The sequence below is a fragment of the Hyperolius riggenbachi genome, chromosome 7, assembly GCF_040937935.1.
Source record: "Hyperolius riggenbachi isolate aHypRig1 chromosome 7, aHypRig1.pri, whole genome shotgun sequence".
Taxonomy (NCBI): domain Eukaryota; kingdom Metazoa; phylum Chordata; class Amphibia; order Anura; family Hyperoliidae; genus Hyperolius; species Hyperolius riggenbachi.
The window spans coordinates 269,033,776-269,058,950 of record NC_090652.1 but is presented as its reverse complement, the minus strand read 5'-3'; the positions used below and the strand labels follow the sequence as shown (position 1 = coordinate 269,058,950).

General features: G+C 45.6%; 1 protein-coding gene and 1 long non-coding RNA gene across 5 annotated transcripts in view; one reads left to right on the top strand and one right to left on the bottom strand.

Moving 5' to 3' along the window:
* Positions 1 to 25,175, bottom strand: part of LOC137525027 (uncharacterized) — a 301,925-nt gene that overhangs the window by 175,254 nt on the left and 101,496 nt on the right. The window contains exon 9 of one of the 4 annotated variants that reach the window (XM_068245706.1): positions 15,499 to 15,568. The exons of the other annotated variants lie outside the window; for them this stretch is intronic. Within the exon in view, the coding sequence (XP_068101807.1) occupies positions 15,558 to 15,568 (11 nt within the window). The 3' untranslated portion in view covers positions 15,499 to 15,557. Of the gene's footprint in view, positions 1 to 15,498; positions 15,569 to 25,175 lie in introns of those variants that run through there. 4 annotated transcript variants of the gene reach the window in all.
* LOC137525028 (uncharacterized) overlaps positions 1 to 25,175 on the top strand; it is a 44,177-nt gene that overhangs the window by 381 nt on the left and 18,621 nt on the right. The window lies entirely within an intron of this gene.

Genomic DNA, 25,175 nt, shown 5'->3' with positions numbered 1-25,175 from the left:
ACGTGGATAGTGGGGAATGAAAGAATTCAGCTTCCAGCAATTGCTGGCGGCCAAATTACAGTGTTTTATAAGTAACCTCAGCTCTGTCTTCTGACAGCGCTGAAGTTACTCACTGTGTACCGCTATAGCCGTAATTCCTATAACGGTCTATGGTGGCATCGGCTGTGCCCAAGTCTCCTGCGCTGGATTGCCAATGTTCATTTTTGGGCATCACATCAGAGGGTGCAGCATGGACAAAATGATGAGAAACGTGACCAAACATCCCCACTCCAAGTATTTATCGATAGAAGTTTCCGGCAGTAAAACACCTGGTTTAGACAACTAACACCACAACCAAATGTCCAATAAACACTCGAAAAAATACCTAGACAAACATACAGCCACTGTGTGCATTTCTACAGGATTTAAAATAATGGCCATTTAAAACTAAATCAAAACAGCTCTTTGGCCTACCAAGATCATCCCAGTGTCTAGTCATATATTCACCGTATGACATCACTAGGCAGATTTAGTAATGGTATGAATGTAATAAATATTACTAAATGCGATAAATTTATTGCAACATCCAAAAAACATACCGGTAATTGATTCCCTCCAAAAATTTTCTTCAGACTGGTGGAGACATTAAACTATAACTGTGGTAGGGGTTAGATTGTGAGGTCCTCTGATTAACAGTGACATAACTATGGACTTCCTTAACTGTGGAAGATGTCAGTGCTATCTATAAACACAATTATAATAATGTCATTAAAGGAACTTAAACCAAGGATTGAACTTCATCCCAATCAGTAGCTGATATCCCCTTTCACATGAGAAATATTTACCTTTTCTCGAATAGATCATCAGGGGGGTCTGCATGGCTGATATTGTGGCGAAACCCCTCCCACAGTATGATGTCAAGACCATAGTCCTGGCAATTTGCTGTCTGTGAACCTTGTTGCATTGTGGGAAATAGTGGCTTTTTGCAGCTGCTAAGCAAGCAATATTTCTCTCTAGAATTCTTAGTAACGAACATTCCGTACAGATCACCTGGCAGAACTAAAGATGTCACCACCAGTGATAAATTTCAGAATGTAAATCTGGGAGAGGAAAGATTTTACAATGGACAAACACTGACTGAATAATCTATAAATGAATATTTTAAAAAAAAAAAGCAATTTTATTTCTTATGTTATTTTTACTACAGTTCCTCCTTAAATACTTTTATAATTACAATTTTGTGATACAGTACAATCCCTTTATCGTAATCTCCAAGGGACAAAAACCAAGTAGTCAGGTCAGGTGTACTGTAAAGGCAGATGGTACTGTCTGAAAGGCATTCACAGGAGAGTAAAAAGTGCATTTCAGTTATCTGATGAAGGCAGAGTTCTGCCAAAACGCGTAATAACGCAACTAGCACGGTAAATGATCAGGTCGTCCTATCCTCAGCGCGAAAGTGCCTAGGAAACATCTGAAAGCTACGCTGCTGGCCACAGTAGACCAGGGAGGAAACCATTGGATCCAAACGCCGAAAGGAAACCATGATGTAGCGCAGTAATGTTCGATACACTGCACGTTTGCAACTTTCTCATAAGTGCAATTTTAACTACCTTCTGCTGAATAAAAAGGTTTAATACACTATAGAGCGCTCCATTTCTACATCTTTCTCCATTTCAGTGGAGAGATTGTCACCTATGTAAATCGAAGATAGCCTGACCTATAAGGAGGTAAATAAATGAAGTGTTGGCTATTGCGATCACAAGGCTACCGGTATCTGTGGGGGGTGCAAGTACCATGAGGCTGTGAGGGTAGTTTAGTTACTAATTTCCTATTATCATTTCAAAATTCCTCTTTTTTCCCCCTTCCTAGACATTAACCCTATAATGCGACCATACACTTTTAGATCCGATTCACATTGCCCTGATGTTGACGGTTTACCTGCTAACCAACTTGCACCACTTAATATTAGATTACATTCTGGCAACACTGCCGCCACTAGCTTGGTAATGGTTGATGTTGTACAAAGCTATAACGCTGTCCAAAACCTGCTGCTCCCAAGAGGGCCTTCACTTTCTCCATATTTCTAGATTTAAGGGCCCGGCTCAGAAGGAAAGCTCCCAGCATCTGTCCTCGTTGTTTAGTGCCTGGATTGACCGTGTCCTGCACTTAGATGAATGGAAGCATCCACCCCAATGGTTTACCATCGATTGCCGGTGGTTGTGTGAAAGCCACGGTTGATCAAATTTCCCGGGACACTGCATGTAGCTTCTAGCGTCGTTTGCGGTTCTGTATTTCCCTAGGGGCGAAGGAACAACAGGAACCGATACCAAACCCTTTTCTGCTCGGTAGCATCGGCTAAACGAGATGCTGCCGTCTAGGTGTGTGGACCACCTCTGGCTGGATAGTGTACTGGGTAAGGGCTCTGCCTTTGATACAGGAGACCAGGACTCGAATCTTGGTTCTTCCTGTTCAGTAAGCCAGCACCTATTTCAGTGGGAGATCTTGGGCAAGACTCCCTAACACTGCTACTGCCTATAGAACGCCTCCTAGTGGCTGCAGCTCTGGCGCTTTGACCCCGCCAGGAGAAAAGCATGATATAAATGTCTATGTCTTGTCTTGTATTTTTTCATATAATCTAATGTCTGATCTATTAAATATTGTCCAATAGCATGCATACCTATAGAGTGATCTGGTCCTGCGTGTCGCTGAATATGCGAGCTCTATTAGTATGAAGAAATGATTTGTGTTAAACACTTGCTTGCCCTCCCTACACACAAACACCTAGGAAAGATCCTTGTGGGATTGATGTGATGGGGGGTGTCTTGTGTTGCTGAAATGCCCTTGATCATAAACATAGATTGCACTCTGCTTGGCTGTTTTTTATGACTGCTGTGTGTAAGTGATACTGTGGAGGAGAGACAGCAATGAACAGAATAAAATGAAAGGTCGTACAGAGCGAAGAGAGAGAGAGAGAGGAGGAAAAAAACAGAGATCAGCAGAAAAAGCCGCGGCTGCATTGAGTAATGCTTTTTAAGTTGATCACATTCTGTCCTATTGTGTGTATTAACGCTGTGTACCTGCCAGGCCGGCTATAACTACAGCACTAACGCTTCAGTTTCTACCAAAACAGGATATAAAAGCCCTCATCCAGCTCTGCCTCACATAACTGGCTCTTCCCATGCTACCTCTTGTGCAATTTAGTGAAATAAGGTCACAGCAGATCAGAACCTCCCATTGAAAAAAGGCTTCATTCAAGAAGTGAGATTTGTTTAAAGTCCTCACTTCTGTACAACTCCAGTCACACACACATAAAACCCTCAGAGCTTTCAGTGTGGCTAGGCTGAAATTATGGTAAATCGCATATTATGACGTACAGTAAATGACTTTGGGCTTGATGCTAAAGCAGCGCAGATTATTGTGAAGTAGCGCCCGCTGTGCATGCCTTACATAGCTGCTCTCGCTGCTCTGCAAGGAGCGTGTCTTCCTCAGTTACGCGCGTTGCTTACAGAGCAACGCACGTAACTTTAAATGAGGGCGGTCCTGTGAAGTATTGTGACGGCAATACTTCACTAGCGGCTGCTATTATGTTACTGTAACATGAATCAAGCCCTTTATTGGATCCTAAAGCTGACCATACTTTTGAAGGGAATCTGTAACAAAAAACAACAACAACAAAACAGCCCCTGGGGGGTACTTACCTCAGAAGGGGAAAGCCTCTGCGTCCTAATGAGGCTTCCCTCGTCCTCTTCACCCTGCGGGATCCAGCACTGTCAGCCCCCGAAGAATCAGCCGACAAACTTGTATACTTGCCTATATTTACCTTACTTTCAGGGCCTCGGCGGGTCCCCTTTGTCAAGAAATATACTTTGACAAAGGGGACTCTCTGAGTCCCTGAAACGATCGTTTGGTTACTTGAATGGACATCTGGCACGTTACGTAGATAAACTTTGTTGGGTCATCAATCGAGTGTACCAACCTTTTGGATTATATTATTGGCTATTGTACCGGTTCACACCTTGTATTCAAGTATGGTGAACGGCTCTTCTGCTTTTGGCCATTTCTGGCTCAAATGCTTGTGCATGATTGTTTTGGGTGACCGGCTAACATGCATACAGGTGTCAGTTGCCTGCTGATCGCTATAATAAAGCTGATTACACCTGGATCAATAATGGCATGATCCTCTGCTTTCATGATTGCAAATCATTCAATGTCCAACCTTATCCGGATCTGGACAGCTATCATCTAATGTCTATGGCACCTTATGGCTAAAGCTAGCCATACATTGGTCAATAAGAAGATAACCCCAGTGATCGATCACTTCCCAACTGGAAACTGTCACGTAGTAGTGATCAATGTACCGCTTTGACCCAGCCGGTCCTCATCAGATTTCAGCATAAGTCTGATCAAAAATTTATCAAAATGCTGCCCCTGTTAGCTGTATCCTGCTCAATGCAGTACAAAGCTATTCAACCCTCCCTCAATCACCCTCTCCTCCTTCTCCTTGAAGGGTTGCACCCAGTCACCCTATCCATTCAATTCTCTAAAACCAATAAGAAGTTTCCCATTTGGATACGTTGGGACCAATAGACTACTTGCAGATTTTATTAAAGTTATCAAATAAGCATTAATATTTTATTAAAGCTGTAAGTATCGGTACCATAAGAAAATTAATATTCCTGTCACAAGAAAAACATCCTGTGTCTGCTCACTCATTACTTGTCTGGAAATCAAGGCCATATTAAAACAAAGGCATTCCAGGCCTTTGCCTGGATTGCCATTGGTCCTGGGGGGTGTCACATCCATGGATTAAGGCCTGCCCCCAAACGGAACCCTGATCTCACACAAAGCCCCACCCCTGAATGAAACACACACACCCCCGCTGGTGTTTGATCACCGGCTTTTACTGCCTGTGTGCAGCAGCAGGAAGTTTGGTGTCCTGAAGAGCAGCAGCATCCCCAGTCCCTGGACAGCAGACATCACAAGGGCCAGATAGTGTAAGTTGCAGACAGCCTCCACTGTGCCCTTCTGTGGGACCTCAGCCCCCCTGTGCCTCCTTCTGTCACCGTATGCCTCCTTCTGAAAAAGTGAGAGATTGTCCTGGTGCTTGAACACTAGTCTCAATGTTGGCCACTTGGTGTAATAAAATAGACAGTACCTCTTCCTGCCTTACTAACCCAAAGAGTGATCCTATGCAGTGGGGACTGTGCCTGTGTGATACAAGGAGAAAACCCCTGCAGCCGGGATAGCCATGCAATAAGGCTCGGATTTAAATTACTGGAACCTATAGGTACAGATGTCCTGGCACCCTAGACTTTCCCCCCCCCCCCATGAACCTACAAAGCCTCGCTGAACTGCACTGCAAGTGTGCTGGCTGGCCCAGCTCTCTCACTTCCCTTGCCCATCATAGCTACAGGTGTCCCTTAGCATTAGGTAGCCAGAGGTACCCTCTGCGGGATGTTGAGAGCAGGGTGAGTAACCTCTCATTTATGCTCTGCTTGGGGCTCTGCATAGGGAAGGAGTAAGGGACGCTGCCTTTCCATCATCAGGCGCCTGTAGGCACGTGCCTACAGTGCCTTATGGTAAATTCAGCCCTACATGAAATGCACATGGGTGGTCTGCGGAAAGTGCTAGTGTCAGCTGATACCACTCCGATTCTCCTTCCAGTCTCAATGCAAGGGGTCGCACTCGGGCGTAACTAGAAATCACTGGGCCCCCCTGCGAAAATTCGTAACACCTGATAAACAGGAAGTAGTGTGTGGCATTTAGACATCAGACCTTCGCAGTGGAAACGTGGAGGTATGCTCGTGTTCCTGCCCACTGCTGCTCCTACCGCCGAATAATGCTGGAGGGGGTGCGCTGAGGGGGGGGGGGAGTGGCCCCCCTTCCCGCCGATGTGGGGACCAATGCTCTCCCCTCATGCTGCGACCCCTTCTGCCCTCCAAAACGGCCCTCAGCGGGCCCCAGAGGTGCCACGAGACCCCCCCGCGTGGGTGCAGGGGCTGCAGCTTCTATTGTTACGCCACTGGTCGCACTGTAGCCTGTGAGCCGTCTGTAAGGTCCAATGCTCCTTGTCCTACTGGGGCTGGCATTTAATGCTTGGGGGCCACTTCCCTGCCTTCCTGGTTGCCCCACAAGCATTAAATGTCCACCCCAGTACTTGTGCTCTGTAAATACTCACTTATCCTGCTGGCTCTTCTCCTGGCCTCTTCCGCTGTCACTGCTGTTACTGTCAATAAAACACATTTGAAACCAAATCTGCTGGAAGTACGGCCACCTGTGAGCTGCCACTGGTCTTTTTCTGCTTGTCTTCTCCCCCTCCCCTTCCATAGAATAAAACGGGCTGTTTAGCAGAGTGCAGACCGATACACTTGTAGGCCGACCCTGGTAAACTGTCATCCGACGTGATTATAGAAGATCTCCCACATATTGTATACACACAGCTCTATGGTCTCAGACACTAATTACTCCTTCCATAGCTTCTAGATGAGCAGGTCAGCAGAATACATCACAGCTTTATCTTATTGTCTTGTTTCTGCATGTCTGTACATAATCCACTTGTAAAGATGGCTGACCTTGCTTTCACCTCCACTGATCCACTCACTAACACCCACACAGGGGGACAGCATCTGCATAAATATGCTAGATAACAAATATCTGAAGAACAGGAGGGGCACTCCACAGTCTTATGGTTCCATACATTGTTCAATTTTGCGGGCCGATCGACATCCCAATCTGATAATTTTATTGAATCAGAGGAGTATCGGTGCTGCAACATGGCGACCTGCATGATTTTATGATCGATTTATGTCCGAAACTGGTAAAAAAAATACATGGGGCATTGGAGAAAATTTAGTAGCGTCGGTAATGGAGATTGATTCTCCCACCAACCAATGGACCCCCGGCCAGTGTGCCCCAAGTGTATGTGTGTCCCTCCCTTCAAATCTGTGGTGAGTGTTGAAGACTCATCTGTCCGCTGGTAGGACTCTTGCCCTCCTCCTGTATCTGGTGTGACTGGGAGTGCCAGTGCCTTGTGCACATGCGATGACGTCACTACATGCACCTGTATCATGTGGTATGAGTGTAACGGTGAAATTATGGAATGATATTAATTACAAATATGACGGACATTTCGTATTGCGATTTTGCATCATAATGACTGATTTTGATGCAAAATTACGATTATGTGAAATTCATGCTCAACACTAGTCATCATAATAAGAAGAGGGGGCATCCCACAGCCCTACCAAGCATGTGGGTGTGGCATTGGCTGGGGGAGGTGGTGGTATAGCAGAGAGGGGGCATTCCTCAGCCCTACTACCAAGCATGTAACATTCACAGGTGACCGGGGGAGGCGTGGCAGAGAGGGTGTATCCCAGAGATCTACCAAGCATGTGGCCTTCACAGGCAGCTATTACATCATAAGAAAAACAGTGGGCATTCCAGATTCTAATCCTCCATAAGGCATTCGTAGGTGGTTGGGGGTGATGGAAGTATGACATCACTAATCTCTGAGTGGATGGCAGTTGAGCAAAACATTTGTAAAGTACTTTTCTCCTGTAGGACCCAAAGCGCTTAAGACAAACAAAACACAAAAACTCAAAGCGCCAGAGCTGCAGCCACTAGAATGCACTCTATAGGCAGTAGCAGTGTTAGGAAGTCTTGCCCGAGGTCTCCTTACTGAATAGGTGCTGTCTTGCAGAAAAGGAAGAGCTGAAATTCCAATGCAGGTCTCCTGTGTCAGAGGCAGAGCCCTCAACTAGTACACTATCCAGCCACCATGCTGGATAAGTGTGTCTCAGATCAGTGCATAGTAATGTGCACAGGGAAGAGTTAGGAGATCATAAATGGCAGACTATCCCTATAGAGATCTATGCAGCCTTTGACTACCTATTAATTTTAAACACTTCATTTACCAGCAGTGTGTGAACTATATACATAGTACATTTCTCCCAAGCCAAGTTCACGTACAGTATGTGCAATCTTCATATAATTAATGGCAATATATACCTACTAAGCCAATTGATTTATTAGAATGTTCTACATTTTTTAATGGATAAAGCATAACTATATTTTGGACTGCAACATACAGTGGTGTGAAAAACTATTTGCTGATTTCTTTCTTCCTGATTTCTTATTCTTTTGCATGTTTGTCACACTTAAATGTTTCTGCTCATCAAAAACCGTTAACTATTAGTCAAAGATAACATAATTGAACACAAAATGCAGTTTTAAATGATGGTTTTTATTATTTAGTGAGAAAAAAAACCTCCAAATCTACATGGCCCTGTGTGAAAAAGTGATTGCCCCCCTTGTTAAAAAATAACTTAACTGTGGTTTATCACACCTGAGTTCAATTTCTGTAGTCACCCCCAGGTCAGATTACTGCCACACCTGTTTCAATCAAGAAGTCACTTAAATAGGAGCTATCTGGCACAGAGAAGTAGACCAAAAGCACCTCAAAAGCTAGACATCATGCCAAGATCCAAAGAAATTCAGGAACAAATGAGAACAAAGTACTGTAATTGAGATCTATCAGTCTGGTAAAGGTTATAAAGCCATTTCTAAAGCTTTGGGACTCCAGCGAACCAAAGTGAGAGCCATTATCCACAAATGGCAAAAACATGGAACAGTGATGAACCTTCCCAGGAGTGGCTGGCCGACCAAAATTACCCCAAGAGTGCAGAGAAAACTCATCCGAGAGGCCACAAAAGACCCCAGGACAACATCTAAAGAACTGCAGGCCTCACTTGCCTCAATTAAGGTCATTGTTCATGACTCCACCATAAGAAAGAGACTGGGCAAAAACGGTCTGCATGGCAGATATCCAAGGCGCAAACCACTTTTAAGCAAAAAGAACATTAAGGCTCATCTCAATTTTGCTAAAAAAACATCTCAATGATTGGCAAGACTTTTGGGAAAATACCTTGTGGACCGCCGAGACAAAAGTTGAACTTTTTGGAAGGTGCGTGTCCCGTTACATCTGGCGTAGAAGTAACACAGCATTTCAGCAAAAGAACATCATACCAACAGTAAAATATGGTGGTGGTAGTGTGATGGTCTGAGGTTGTTTTGCTGCTTCAGGACCTGGAAGGCTTGCTGTGATAGATGGAACCATGAATTCTACTGTCTACCAAAAAATCCTGAATGAGAATGTCCGGCCATCTGTTTGTCAACTCAAGCTGAAGCGATCTTGGGTGCTGCAGCAGGACAATGACCCAAAACACACCAGCAAATCCACCTCTGAATGGCTGAAGAAAAACAAAATGAAGACTTTGGAGTGGCCTAGTCAAAGTCCTGACCTGAATCCTATTGAGATGTTGTGGCATGACCTTAAAAAGGTGGTTCATGCTAGAAAACCCTCAAATAAAGCTGAATTACAACAATTCTGCAAAGATGAGTGGGCCAAAATTCCTCCAGAGCACTGTAAAAGACTCGTTGCAAGTTATTGCAAACGCTTGATTGCAGTTATTGCTGCTAAGGGTGGCCCAACCAGTTATTAGGTTCAGGGGGCAATTTCTTTTTCACACAGGGCCATGTAGGTTTTGAGTTATTTTTCTCACTAAATTATAAAAACCATCATTTAAAACTGCATTTTGTGTTCAATTATGTTATCTTTGACTAATAGTTAAAGTTTTTTGATGAGCAGAAACATTTAAGTGTGACAAACATGCAAAAGAATAAGAAATCAGGAAGGGGGCAAATAGTTTTTCACACCACTGTATTTACGTGATTTCTTAAAATTTTTATTATACTTCTAATGGTGCCCATACATGGTACAATATACAGTAAACGTTTGATTTTCCCGTTTATTCGACCAAAACGATTGAATAAAAAAAAATGTTTATCTTCGATCAAGAAAAATGAACGGTCATCCCGTTTTTTTTCAATAAAAATCCGATTGGATGTGTTGGAATATTCAAACTAAAAAAAAATGAAAAAATGGTACCATGTATGGGCGCCAGAAGTGTAACATATGTACACTATATACAGCAGTACTGTGGCTGATGCTTCCCCTACCTCATACTCCACTCTGCCAACTCCTAACTAATGGGAGTTGCAATGACTGACATATTTGTGTTCTAGTATCGGCATATTAGCCTGATCATTGTTTTCTGTAATCCATTCCCTTCCTTGTCTCTGTCTACATCAGACCTGATGTACAGATCACAGATATGTGAATGATGCTGAGAATCACAGTGCTGGAGAGGTTTGGATGGCAAAGGGGAGGCAGGGGAGCTATCAGCCAAGATGGAAGCAATACTGCTGTATACAGGGATACAGGGCCAGTTTTAGACTTTTTCCTGCCTGAAGCAATACATTTTTGAGAACGCCAACCCCACACCCCCAGGATGTGTGTCTGTGCAAAGCTGGAGCAGAGAGGAGAGACGCATTGGGCTGTGCTTCCTCCAAGACAGCATCTCCTCCCTGCTGGCTCTGATCCCCAGGAGATTAGCGATGGAATCAACAGCAACATGTGAAGTCCTGTTTCTTCTCTGACTACAGTGGCTCCTCATGTGACCTGGCAGCACGTAACAGGTCACATGAGGTAGTGCAGTAGCCATGGATACAGGACGCTGGACAGGTGGATGGAGATCCCATTGCTGCAACATTGAGAGCAGATGAGTGATGCATCTAGGGAGGGGGAAATTGGGAGTACAAGGAGAAAGACATTTGGGGAGGGAAGCCGCCTCTTACCACCTTCTAATTGTTGCCTGAAATGCGTGATTCACGTTGCTTCATGGAAGAACTGGCCCTGGCTGTATACATAGACTGTATAAACAGACTGCTGGCAAAGAAGAAATTTTAAAGGACAACTGAGGTGACATGTGACATGATGAGATAGACATGTGTATGTACAGTGCCTAGCACACAAATAACTAGGCTGTGTTCCTTCTCTGCCAGAAAACGTTAAACATTACAATAAGTAATTAGAGCCATAAAACACTTTCCTGTCAGTAAATGGCTCCTGAGAGCAGGAGAGAGATAAAAAGGGACAATAATTCTTAGATTTGAGCTCTGGCATACTTCAATGAAGGTGTCATTGAGCAGAGACAATGAAACAATGAAAACTTAAAAACTAGATTTAAATATAAAATAAAACTGTGGGGTATCTAAAAAAGGCATTTTTAGGAAACTGAGGATAGACACAATTGTTTTTCTCATCAGTTTATTTTCACCTCGGATGTCCTTTAATAATATACGTAGTTAAGGAATTGCCAAATCTCTTCAAAGAAGCAAAATCAGTAAAGCAGCGTACTTAAGTTATTCATCAGGAGGGCAAATCGGTATTTCTTTAGTATGTTGTAAATATACTTATCCTTTAAGACTACGATCCTATGCTAAAACAATTGCCTCAATGAGATGATCATATCTATGTGAAACTGCCCTCTAAACATAAGAACAATTGTAACTCCAATAAAATGCAATCATTTTATTGAACGGGCTAGCTGGAAAATGTAATTGCATTGAATCCAATCAACTGATTTTAAAGCAGCTAATTGGTCGCTTTGGACTAATTTACGATCATTTTAAATTGATTGCTTAAGGCCTAATACATGAGTCGATATTCACTTATGATGCGATTGTCCAAGAGTAGGAAGCAAATTTCTCAGCAGACAAATCAGAATCTCCAGTATTTAATGGCTTGTTGAGGGACTGATCAGTCGCACACGTTATGCTATGTGTATGTGCAAATGACTGACCGAAATAGTGTGACAACAACACAAACGAAAGGCATGCCTATGGTTGCTAGGTCTTATATTTTATTTACATTAAAATCCATCCTTTTACCACCACCATTAAAAGTTTGTCTAGACTTTTGTTGTGTCTTTATGTTGTCAAAAGTCTTGCTGTGAGAACTCTCGCTCCTGGTTGGTGTAAGCAGAGGCGATAGAGGGGTGCAGGCATGGCTTGTGCCATGGGCGCCACAGCACCATGGGCCCCATGGCTGCCTTCTCCTCCCTCATGCTTCATCACCATACTGAGGGATGCCTCTCAGGCATTTGTACCTGCTCTTATGCTGAAGGACATCTCCCACTACCTTTACTGGGGAGGGTGTCTACTTATACTGTTGGACCCCTGCCAAACCTATATTGGGGTGTAACTTATACTGAGGGGAAGCTCTCATTTCCTATACTGAGGGACTACGTATACTGGGGGATACCTCTTACCACTTATGCTAAAGAAGGCTACTTATACTGGGGAGACATCTCTAACAACATATACTGGGAGGGCAACTTAAATATGGGTCTACTTATACTGGGTAAACTACCTCTGGCTACCTATTCTAGGGTGCTACCTCTGGTTACTTTTACATGGGGGTTAACTCTAGCAACGTATACTGGGGAGACTCGTATCATTGCAAGAAAAGAAGCTGTTATTATGGGACAAGGTGGTCTGATTGGGGGCGCAATTTCAGTGTTTGCCATAGGCGCTATGTCACCCAGATACTCCCCTGGGTGTAAGAAAATTTGTGGGGATGGAGGCGCCCAGAGTATTAAATAATAGTTTTCTATTGGCATAAAAAGCATCAAAAAAAGATGATAGGACACAAGTTCAACTGGAACAATTTTTATTCAAAACACAGACAACGCGTTTCACGGGTACTACCCCGCTTCCTCAGGTCAATACACAGTGCCTGGTAACAGTGTGTATACAGTGTGGGCACCCAGATATCACTGTGCATTGTGTTTTGAATAAAACATTTTTCTAGTTATACTGGTGTGCTATCTTCTGGAGAGGTTAGAGAATACCTCTATTTTATAATTTTTATGCCAATATAAAACTATTATACTCTGGGTGCCTCCATCCCCACATATTTCCAGTCATACCTCCTTGGAGGTAATAGTTTTACCCAAAACTATATTTAGGAAAGCAACAATTCAGCACAGTATGGATACACTCATCTTTGGAAGTACTGGGGGATGCGAGTAGTTCCAAAGCCTGCTCGAGGAGTGCAGAACTATGTAACCTAGCAGGATGTATAACTTTAACGTGGTTCGGCCCAGGAACGACAGGGGGAACAGAGGACGGAAGGATCTATGGAAAGGGTAGGAAACCTATAGCTCGGAAGCCAGATGTGACTCTTTTGATAGCTGCATCTGGCTCTCAGACTAATCAGTAGAACTTGATTCACTAAGCTGCGCCGCTCAAGCAGCACAGCTTAGTGTGGCAGTCAGGGGTGTTGCTAGGCTCCTAAGATATCCGGGGCACTTTTGGGCACTCCAGCCAAAAATGGGTGTGGCCATGCATCACAATGTGGGTGTGGCCATGGGTGGAGTCAAATTTACATGAACTTAACAGAGGTCTGAGTAGGCCTGCCCAGCAAAATGTTGGCTGAAGCCCTCTCCATTAATAAAAAAAACAATGCAGCATATCACATAATTAGGCAGTGTCACCTAAACATAACTAGGCAGAGTTACCTGGCTTCTGTGCTGGCTGGTCTGGCTTTCCGATGGGCGAGCTGGCCTGCTGCCAGTTCCTCCATAGCATTCCCTGACCTTCTAGTGGAGCCCCTCCCATACTACACGGGCCTCACATTGAGGCACCACAACTCCCAGCATGTTCCTATAGAACAACCACAGCTCCCTGCATGCCCCCAAAAAGGCATCAAAGCACCTAGCATGGCATCACAGCACCCAATATGCCCACATAGAAGCACCATAGCACCCAGCATGGCACTGCAGCACACAGCAATACGGGTTATGGGGCACGCTGGGTGCTGTGGTGCAATTCTGGGTACTGTGTAGTGCCATGCTGGGTGCTGTGGTGCCTCTACTCTACCTGGGGGACATCCGGGGCATCCCAGAATAGATCTAAAATTTTCAAAGTAGACACGCTATTGCTGTAGCGTGCTCTACTAACTTACTCGCGCTCCCCCCAAAACTAAGGGCCGCTCCAATTGTACTTGTATTTACTTTGAAACATATTGTATGGCTCTCACGGATTTACATTTTAAAGTATGTGGCGTTCACGGCTCTCTCAGCCACAAAGGTTCCTGACTCCTGCTCTATGGTATCCAGAGCCTTCCCGCTACTTAGGTAAGTATATAACCTGAAGTGAGTTTCCTCCAGGTTTGCTTTAAAGTTTGATATAGAGTCTAGCCAGGCCCGGTTTTACATCACCGGAGCCCATAGGCACAGATGTCCTCGCACACTAGACTTTGCCCTGCTTGGACCTACAAACAGGGCCGGAGCTACCATAGAAAAAAATAGGCAACTGCCCCAGAGCCCCAGAGCCTGTAGGGGCCCCCAAGTTGTCTCTCCCCATGTTAACTGTTGCTCCCCAGGGTCTCTGCAGAGTCTGTTAAGTTGGGAGGTGATTGGGGGAGGGTCAGCAGCCAGCTCAGGGGCCCAGGAGGGAAGTTTGGCTGCAACAAAGGGCCTCTAATGACGCTTTTTGGTCGGGGGGTGTCTGTTGGGGGGCCCCTAGGCTAATTTTGCCCTAGGGCCCAACTGTTACTTGAACCGGCCCTGCCTACAAACCCCTACCAACCTGCACTGCATGTGAGCTAGCTGTCGCAACTGTCACATCTCCCTTATTTCCTTTGCCTGTCATAGCTACAGGTGTCCCTTAGCAATGTGTAGCCAGAGGTACCCTTTGCATTAAGTAGCTAGTGGTGCCCCCAACTGATGGAAGATCTCATCAGTGGAATGCAGAGGGTCGGGTGAGTAACCTCTCATTTACGCTCTGCTTGGGACTCTACATAGGACAGGAGGGAGGGAAGCACTAGGGGAGGGGAGTGAGCCGCCTTTCCATCATCAGGCGCCTGTAGGCACGTGCCTACAGTGCATTATGGTAAATCCGGCCCTGAGTCTAGCATAAAGAATAAAGTCAGTCTTGAGGATTTGGGTAGTTCATCAATTTGTGTACATTTAAAACAGGCGCCATGCAGTTGGGCAAAGAGTGTTGGCTTAATTAGTGCAAACGCAGTATTTTTGCCAACTTAAGGCCTCGATTCATCAAGACTTATCGAATCAATTACCGACAGCTCGGTAAAATACCGAACTCTATACGTTGATTTCAGGATTCATTAAAGTTATCTACAGCTGTTAGTGAGCATTCAGTAATCATTCGGTAATGATGCGATAAAAAGGAGGAAAGTGCAATTCATGAAAATTAAAGTGGGTGTGGTTTAGCGTTACATTTCGGATGAGTTATCTCCTTCACTGCTCTGTCGTTATTCCTATCAGATCATTGCTGAAAGAGAAGATGGGGCCATTTGAAGTGGTTATGTATCAGCTGAGAGTGATTCAAAGGCGCAGAAGAGCAAGAATAAGGTCTAGAAACATATCAATTTGCAAGAGAATGGATTTATTTGCTATACCAGGACATCTGCATTTCTCTTGAATCATCTTGTAAGAGAACACAGGCAGTGCCAGGGTTAACTAAATTGCTAGCTGCACTATAATTTTTCAGAAAAGGCTCCTATCAAGCCGTAGCTGGCAAAATTGTGGGATTGTCCCAAGACACTTCAAGAATCCTGGTCCAGGTGTTATGCCCTATTCGGAATGTTGCTACATGGTGTTCAAAGGATTGCCTTTTTACCCACAATTCCACGGGAATCTTATGGCCTTGTGTTAAATTACCGCTGTAAAATGGAAATATCGAAACGTTACCGAATGCAGAAAAACCTTGATGAATAATACAACTAGAAATCTATAAACTTTGAATCCGGTAATTTAACAAACTGGAAAAAGTTATCGCAAAGACAATGATGAATCGAGGCCTTAGTATCTTGTTCTTTTCTGTCTCCACATAGCCTGCAGCTTGCAACCTAATAGACACACCTTAATGTGCACTGAGGTCATCTTCGGGTATACACATACTGACTTAAAGAGAATCTGTATTGTTAAAATCGCACAAAAGTAAACATACCAATGCGTTAGGGGACATCTCCTATTACCCTCTGTCACAATTTCGCCGCTCCTCGCCGCATTAAAAGTGGTTAAAAACAGTTTTAAAAAGTTTGTTTATAAACAAACAAAATGGCCACCAAAACAGGAAGTAGGTTGATGTACAGTATGTCCACACATAGAAAATACATCCATACACAAGCAGGCTGTATACACCCTTCCTTTTGAATCTCAAGAGATCATTTGTGTGTTTCTTTCCCCCTGCAGCTATCTTCCACTGAAGTGTCAGGCTGTTTCTTCCTGCAGAGTGCAGACAGCTCTGCCCATATGTAATTCATCAGTATGTGAAAGCCCAGCCAGCTCAGAGGAGGATTTATCCAGCTTGTAAAAGATAAGAGAGGAGAGAGAAGCTGCTCTAATCTAAATAATACTGTTGCGTACACAGATGGTGTCCTGTTGACTCAGCTACCAATGGTTGGCGTGGGCTCTCCTGGGGCGTGGAGTCTATGTGGCTACGGGTCTTCACCAGAGCACCCCGCAAGGGTTGATGGGCCGCTACCCCTAGTGGGCAACGGACTACTTTGCTGCCTGGTAGCCACAGGTCACGACCCCCAGAATTGCCCCACTGGTAGCACGAGAGAACAGTTGACACTGCGTATGGAGTTCAGCAAATCAGGCAAGGTACAGGTTCGGTAAGCAAAAGCGTAGTCAGACAATCCGGGATCAAGGCAGGCAGAGTTCATTCAGCACGGATAACAGGCTAAGGGTCGAGGCAGGCGGAGTTCATTCAGCACGGGTAACAGGCTAGGGTCGAGGCAGGCGGAGTTCATTCAGCACGGGTAACAGGCTAGGGTCGAGGCAGGCGGCAGGCAAGCGAAGTCAGGAACAGGCCGAGTCAATATCAGGAAATCAATCAGAAGGTTTGCGGGCAGAGTAACGAGCACAACTGCTGGCAAGCTGCATAAACAGACAGCAGTGTTGCTCTGTCCCAGTGGCCTTATATAGGCGAAAATGGCGGCAAATTTGAACGCTGCGCATGCGCACAAAAGTCCGCATTACGGAAGCGCGCATGCGTACAAACTGATGCATCGGAAAGCCGCGCATGCGTATATGCGTACAAGGCGCCGCGTCTTGCTACGCATGCGTGACCTCCTGTCTGGGGCGGAAATACTCTTGGCGTCACGCCGAAAGGTGTGACGCGGTGGAACAGACACACAAATCGTCGTCTGGACCCGCGCGCACGCGCGCGAACCAAACGTTGGGCCAGACGACCCGGAGAAGGACGCTGAACTGGATGGTGAGCATAACATTGCCCCTCCCCCAAGGGCGACCTCCGGACGCCCTTTGGACCAGGTTTGTCAGGATGGGATTGATGAAAACTTTTGATTAACCGTGGAGCATGAACATTGGATGCTGGTTCCCATGAGTTCTCCTCAACTCCAAACCCCCTCCACTTAATGAGATAAAAAAGGCGATTCTTACTAAATCTAGAGTCTAAAATTTTCTCTACTTCATATTCCTCTGAACCATCAATCATAATGGGAGCAGGAGCGGACAGCAAGCGGTCCTGAAATGGATCTGGAGTTACTTGTTTAAAACAGGACACATGGAAGACTGGGTGAACCCCAATGGAATCAGGAAGTCTCAATCTGAATGCTACTGAATTGATCTGTTTATCGATGGGAAAAGGTCCTATGAATCTGGGTCCCAATTTTTTGGAGGGACATTTTAGTCTGAGGTTGGTAGTTGATAGCCAAACTAAATCCCCAACTTGAAATTCAGGAGGCTTGCTTCTCTTCTTGTCTGCCTGAATCTTTGCTCTAACCTGAGCTTTTTCTAGATTACTTTGTAATTTCTTAAAATTCTCGGTAAGGTGAGACAACCGTTGTTGAACCTCTGGGAATGATGAATCATGGCGTACTGCAGGGAGTAGAGCAGGATGAAAAGCATAATTAGCAAAAAATGGAGTCTGATTGATGGAAGCATGGATAGAGTTATTGTAGGCAAATTCAGCGGTGGCTAACAAGGATGACCAGTCTTCCTGAGAGGCTGAGGAGAAACAACGTAAGTATTGTTCGAGTGTTTGGTTGGTTCTTTCTGTTTGACCATTTGTCTGGGGATGGTAACCGGAAGACAATGAAAGAGAAATGTTGAGCTTGTTGCATAATTCTTTCCAAAATCTTGAAGTAAATTGTGCCCCTCTATCTGAAACAATATCTGAAGGGAGTCCATGAAGCTTGACCACATTTTTGAGGAACGCCTCAGCAGTAGCGGACGCAGAAGGAACATTCTTCATAGGGATGAAGTGCGCCATCTTGGTAAAACGATCAACGATGACAAAGATTGTAGTAAAACCGTCAGATGGAGGTAAGTCTGTAATGAAATCCATGGAAAGCATATCCCAGGGCCGTGAAGGAACTGGCAAAGGTGATAACAAACCCCAGGGTTTGTGACGAGGGCTCTTGGAACGTGCACAGATAGTGCAGGATCTAACAAAGTTCTTACAGTCCGCTAGACACCCTGGCCAAAAGAAGTTGCGTTGAAGTAATTCTTGTGTCTTAGTAACCCCAAAATGGCCGGCAAGCATATTATCATGGCAAAGTTGTAATACTGTTGTTCGAAGTTGAGAGGGAACAAAAATCTTATTGTCATGAAAAAATATACCCTCTCGAGATAGTAATTGTTTGGTGGTTTCTTGTGATAAAGAAGTTGATAATTGTTTTATTTGAGCAAGAAGATCGGGTTGAAGCAAAAGGAAGTTCTTGGGAGACAAGATGGTGTCAGGACTCGGGTCTATAGATGAATCTTCTGGAAACATTCGGGATAAGGCGTCTGGCTTGCCATTCTTATTCCCTGGTCTGTAGGTAACGTGGAAGTCAAAGCGAGAGAAAAATAGGGACCATCGTGCTTGTCTAGGACGCAGACGTTTTGCTGTTCTGAGATATTCTAAGTTCTTGTGATCTGTGAAGACAAGAATTGCATGTTGCGCTCCTTCCAGAAGGTACCTCCATTCTTCAAAGGCGGCCTTTATGGCTAAAAGTTCACGATCTGCAATGTCATAGTTCCTTTCGGACGTATTTAGTTTCCGGGAAAAAAAAGCAACAGGATGAAGTATTTCTTTGGGCCCAAAACGTTGGGATAGCACGGCACCTAGTGCTGTCTCGGAAGCGTCAACTTCTAAAATGAAAGGTAAGGACGGATCAGCATGCTTAAGGATGGGAGCTGAAATGAAGAGTTGCTTTAATTTTGCAAATGCTTCTTGAGCTTCCTGAGTCCAAAAGAATTTTTGATGAATCTTGGTTAACTGTGTAATTGGAGCGACCACGGCTGAAAAGTTCTTAATGAAACGTCTGTAAAAGTTTGCAAAGCCTATGAAGCGTTGTACAGACCTTCTATCCTGGGGAACTGGCCAATCTAATATAGCAGAGACCTTATTAGAGTCCATCTTCACTCCTTCTGGTGAAATCTGTAAACCAAGGAACTGTATGTTATTCTTCTCAAAAGCACATTTCTCTAACTTTGCATACAGATTGTGAACACGGAGACGGGAGAGCACTTTCTTTACATGAACTCGGTGCTCACTCAAGGATGAAGAAAAGATGAGGATGTCATCAAGATAAACGGCCATAAACACATCAATGAAGTCCCGAAAAATATCATTCACAAAGTGCTGGAAAGTGGCGGGTGCATTGCAGAGACCGAATGGCATTACTTGGTACTCAAAGTGTCCGTAACGAGATCGGAAGGCAGTCTTCCATTCGTCTCCCTTGCGTATACGAATAAGATTGTAGGCTCCCCTCAGATCAAGCTTGGTGAATATCTTAGCTGTGCGTAATCGCTGAAACAAGTCTGGAACTAGAGGTAGAGGGTAGCGATTCTTAATAGTCACCTTGTTTAATTCACGATAGTCTATACAAGGGCGGAGTGTTCCGTTCTTCTTTTCCACAAAGAATATGCCAGCACCGGCAGGTGAAGTAGAGGGTTGAATGAATCCTTTAGCAAGGTTTTCTTCGATATATTGTTTAAGAGTGATGGATTCAGGTTCGGAAAGTGGAAAAACCCGACCAAAAGGAATCTCAGCTCCAGGTTGTAACTCAATCGGGCAATCGTAGATTCGGTGTGGAGGAAGAGTATCAGCAGATTTCTTATCAAAAACATCTCTATAGTCTTGATAGTGAACCGGAAGGAGAGATTCTTGTTCTGGACCCAAGCATAATAGTTGACCAAACCTTGGGAAGCAAAACTGTTGACAGTACTTGGAATGGAAAGTCACAGAGGCAGATGTCCAGTTTATTAAGGGATTATGTGACTGAAGCCAAGGAATTCCCAAGATGATAGGGAACAATGGAGAAGGGATTAGATCAAAAATCAAGTACTCTTGATGTCCTTCTTCTGTGGTGATTAAAACAGGATAAGTCTCCAAGGTGACTGGTCCCGAGCTAGGTGTAGATCCATCAGCTAGTTGTAAAGGTAAGGAGTGTGACTTTTGACGAATAGGAAGTTTTAGCTGTTGAGCGAGTTGTAAGTCGAGGAAGCATGAACAGGCTCCAGAGTCGATGATGGCTTTAATTCGGGTTGTTCCGTCTGGGCCCTGTAACGATAATATTAAAGGTACGTGAGCAGAAGAGGACTGAGGAATCTGAATGTCTTTAAACTCTCTAACCTCTCCCTCACCTATAGGCCTGATAGGACAGTTGTTGCGGAAATGTCCTGAAGCAACACAGTACATACATAGGTTAGCTTGTCTACGACGTTGTCGTTCTTCCGTGGATAAAGGAGCTCTAGTAAGGCCCAACTGCATTGGTTCTGGAGCATCGTCAGAAGTGGTCACATGTGTGGTAGGTGATGAGAAGGAAGATGATGATGCTGGATAATTAGGCAGGTTCCAGGAGGTGCGAGTAACCCCAGCTCGCTCTAGCCTGCGTTCTCTCAGACGTCGGTCTATCTGGGTGGATAACTGGATCAGTTCTTTAAGAGTTACAGGGATGCCTACCCGGGCTAATTCGTCCTTCAGTTGGTCAGATAATCCTAAACGGAATTGAAACTTGAGAGCTGCATCATTCCACTGTGTATCTCCACTCCACCGACGAAACTCAGCTATATACTCCTCCACAGGCCTACGACCCTGCCGGAGATTTTGTAATGCGGATTCAGCTGAAGCAGTGCGAGCTGGATCATCGTAGATCTCCGCAAGGGCCTCAAAAAGAGTGGTCACTGAGGTCAAAGCAGGATGGTTCTGTTCCCGGAGCCGTAATGCCCAAGCCTGGGGTTCACCTTGTAGGAGAGAAATGATGGTGCCTACTTGGGCAGGTTCACTTGCATAAGTTCTTGGGTGTAAGGCGAAAAGTAATTCACAGGCTCCTTTAAAGGTTCTGAATTTAGCACGTTCTCCTGTAAAGCGATCAGGAAGTGGAGTCTTGGGTTCTGGAAGAGGAGTGGTGACTGTCACGTTAGCCGCAGGAACTGGAGGCACATTACTGGGAAGCGACTGAACTTGAGTTTGTAGACGAACGTAGTTATCCTGGACTTCTCGGACAGAAAGACTGAGCTCGGATACCATTTTACACAGGGTGTCCATATCAGACTGAGCTCCGGCAATGTCCATCTTGGCTGTCTGTTCTGTTGCGTACACAGATGGTGTCCTGTTGACTCAGCTACCAATGGTTGGCGTGGGCTCTCCTGGGGCGTGGAGTCTATGTGGCTACGGGTCTTCACCAGAGCACCCCGCAAGGGTTGATGGGCCGCTACCCCTAGTGGGCAACGGACTACTTTGCTGCCTGGTAGCCACAGGTCACGACCCCCAGAATTGCCCCACTGGTAGCACGAGAGAACAGTTGACACTGCGTATGGAGTTCAGCAAATCAGGCAAGGTACAGGTTCGGTAAGCAAAAGCGTAGTCAGACAATCCGGGATCAAGGCAGGCAGAGTTCATTCAGCACAGATAACAGGCTAAGGGTCGAGGCAGGCGGAGTTCATTCAGCACGGGTAACAGGCTAGGGTCGAGGCAGGCGGAGTTCATTCAGCACGGGTAACAGGCTAGGGTCGAGGCAGGCGGCAGGCAAGCGAAGTCAGGAACAGGCCGAGTCAATATCAGGAAATCAATCAGAAGGTTTGCGGGCAGAGTAACGAGCACAACTGCTGGCAAGCTGCATAAACAGACAGCAGTGTTGCTCTGTCCCAGTGGCCTTATATAGGCGAAAATGGCGGCAAATTTGAACGCTGCGCATGCGCACAAAAGTCCGCATTACGGAAGCGCGCATGCGTACAAACTGATGCATCGGAAAGCCGCGCATGCGTATATGCGTACAAGGCGCCGCGTCTTGCTACGCATGCGTGACCTCCTGTCTGGGGCGGAAATACTCTTGGCGTCACGCCGAAAGGTGTGACGCGGTGGAACAGACACACAAATCGTCGTCTGGACCCGCGCGCACGCGCGCGAACCAAACGTTGGGCCAGACGACCCGGAGAAGGACGCTGAACTGGATGGTGAGCATAACAAATACACAGGCAGTGTGCAGAGAGGGGCCTGGAGGGGGGAGATGCATCACAGAACCACAACACTGAAGAACTTGGCAGCCTTCCAGACACAGGCTGACAAGTCTGACAAGAGAGAGATAAGTTGATTTATTACAGAGATGGTGATAGTAGAACGTGCTGCAGTAAGCCAGAACACCTTAGAATAGCTTTTGGAACTTGTAGGATGATAAAAAACAGGATGCAATTTTTGTTACGGAGTCTCTTTAAAGGAAACCTAAACTGAGGAATATGGATGTTTCCTTTAAATCAACACCAGTTGCCTGGCAGAATTGCTGATCTATCTGGTCAGTATTGGCTGAATCACAGACCTGAAACAAGCATGCAGCTAATCCAGTCTGACTTCAGTCAGAGCACCTGATCTGCAGGCTTGTTGAGGGGCTGTGGCTAAAAGTATTAGAGACCCAGGATCAGCAGGAGAGTCAGGCAACTGGTATTATTTTACAAGGAAAAATCCATATCCTTCTCAGTTTAGGTTCCCTTTAAGACAAGGGAAGCCTCTGGGTCCTATGCAATTGAAAGCACACACTTGGTCCAGTACTACACTGCATGGCTCGTGGTATGCTGACGTATTCCACCGCACCACCATGCTAACGCGTGTATGCGAATGTATCATTACAATATAATTGCATTGCCTTTGCTATGTGATTATATTATTCTCCACCGCTACTTATCATTTTGAGCCTAATCGAACCCTCGTCCTGCCTAGAGAATTCCTCTGCCTGAGCAGTGGACCCCGAGCAGTGGCTGAAATGAAAAGATTTCACTCACCTGGGGCTTCCTCCAGCCCACCGCAGGCTGTGAGGTCCCCCGGCTCGTCCTGGCTTCTCTCCGTCTGCCTCCGCCGGCTCCCGTTACCGGCGACACCCGGTGTTCTAACGCTAAACCGCGTATGCGCAGACCTGTCACGCCGGCCGCCGTTATGACACGAATCGGCTGTCGTGATGACTTCATGCGTGAGCATCCAGGAAGAGGCGGCCGACACCCGGCCCAGGTGTCGCAGGTAACGGGAGCTGGCGGAGGCAGACGGAGAGGAGCCAGGAGGACGCCGGGGGACTTCGCAGCCTGCGGTGGGCTGGAGGAAGACCCAGGTAAGTGAAATCTCTTCATTTCTGCCACTGCTCGGGGTCCCTTTAAGTCATAACTCACCAAAATATGCCAGAATAAAAGCCTGGTAGATATTCTGCATACAAATAAAAGGCTAGAGCACAAATTTGTTGAATTAATAAAATTTATGAATAAACTTAACATTTTTTGAAACTGTACAAATAAGGCAGGCAGAGAGTAGTCAAAATCCAGGCAGAAATCGGTGCAGGCGGCAGGCAGAGGGTAGTCAAAATCCAGGCAGAAGTCAGTGCAGGCGGCAGGCAGAGAGTTGTCAAAATCCAGGCAGACGTCGGTGCAGGCGGCAGGCAGAGTAGTCAAAATCCAGGCAGACGTCGGTGCAGGGAGCAGGCAGAGAGTAATCAAAATCCAGGCAGATCTCTGTGCAGGCGGCAGACAGAGAGTAGACAAAATCCAGACAGATGTCGGTACAGGCGGAGAGTAATCAAATTCCAGGCAGAAGTCAGTGCAGGCGGCAGGCAGAGAGTAGTCAAAATCCAGGTCGAGGTCGTTGAAGGCAGCAGTATATATATATATATATATATATATATATATATATATATATATATATATAAATATATATATATATATATATACATATATATATATATACTAGCTGACCCGCGGCGTAGCATACGTCGCATAAGGGATAGAGGGCAGGAAGGGGGTATTGGGCACAGCGGCGGGGAGGGGGGTCGGACTCCCTCACCTGGGTCCCCCATGTGCGCTCCCGCTCCAGCTTAAGCTCAGCAGGATCCCCGGAGCCGCCACTATTAGTAAGAGGCAGTGGGCGGGGATGACTCACCTCTTCCGTGTTCCAGCGTGTGTTCCACTGTTGTCACTTCCTGCAATGCCACTCACTATATTGGTGTAATTTGCCTTTTTAAAACAGAAGGAAATCTGCAATAATTCAGCTATAAGTGAACATTTGTGGTTACCCATAATGCACTGCTACTAAATATGCCAATTATTATTTTTCACCCTTAGCAACCCATGCAAGCATCCAGATCCACTGGTGTACAGCAAGCCTATAGCTTTATATTTTACACAGCCATATCAAACCTACATATGACAGCTAGAGATGTGGCGAACGGTTCCCGAACCGTTCGCCGGCAAACATCTCTAAATCTATGGGCCTCTTACTACTTCCGGGTCGCAATGACCCGGAGTAGTACGCGTGCGCTGCGACGTCACGCTCATGCGCAGAGAGTGCCCGGCAACAGGAGCGCGATCTAGGACGCGCTCCACCGGGCAGCGCAGGCGTACTGCTCCGGGTCATTGCGACCCAGAAGTAGTAAGAGGCCCAGAGAGGTTCGCCAGGCGAACTGTTCGGCCCAACACTAATGACAGCCTGTTTCAGACTTTTGGCCCTCATCAGTACTTGGCAGGGCTTGATATGGCTGTATGAAATAGGGCTTGGACCAGTACAACAGAGTAACCAAGCAGCTCAGGGTGACCCAAACGACTCGGAATGTATAGGGGATAAAAGGGACCAAAAAGACCTTCTACTAAAAAAAATCAAAGCTTGGTGTAATTTGGCTTTTTAAAACAGAAGCAAATCTGCAATAATTCAGCTATAAGTGAACATTCGAGGTTACCCACAATGCACCGCTACTAAATATGCAAATTATTCCTTTTCACCCTTGGTAAGTCAAGCAAGCCTGTGGGCCTGATTCACAAAGCGGTGCAAACTGTTAATCATAG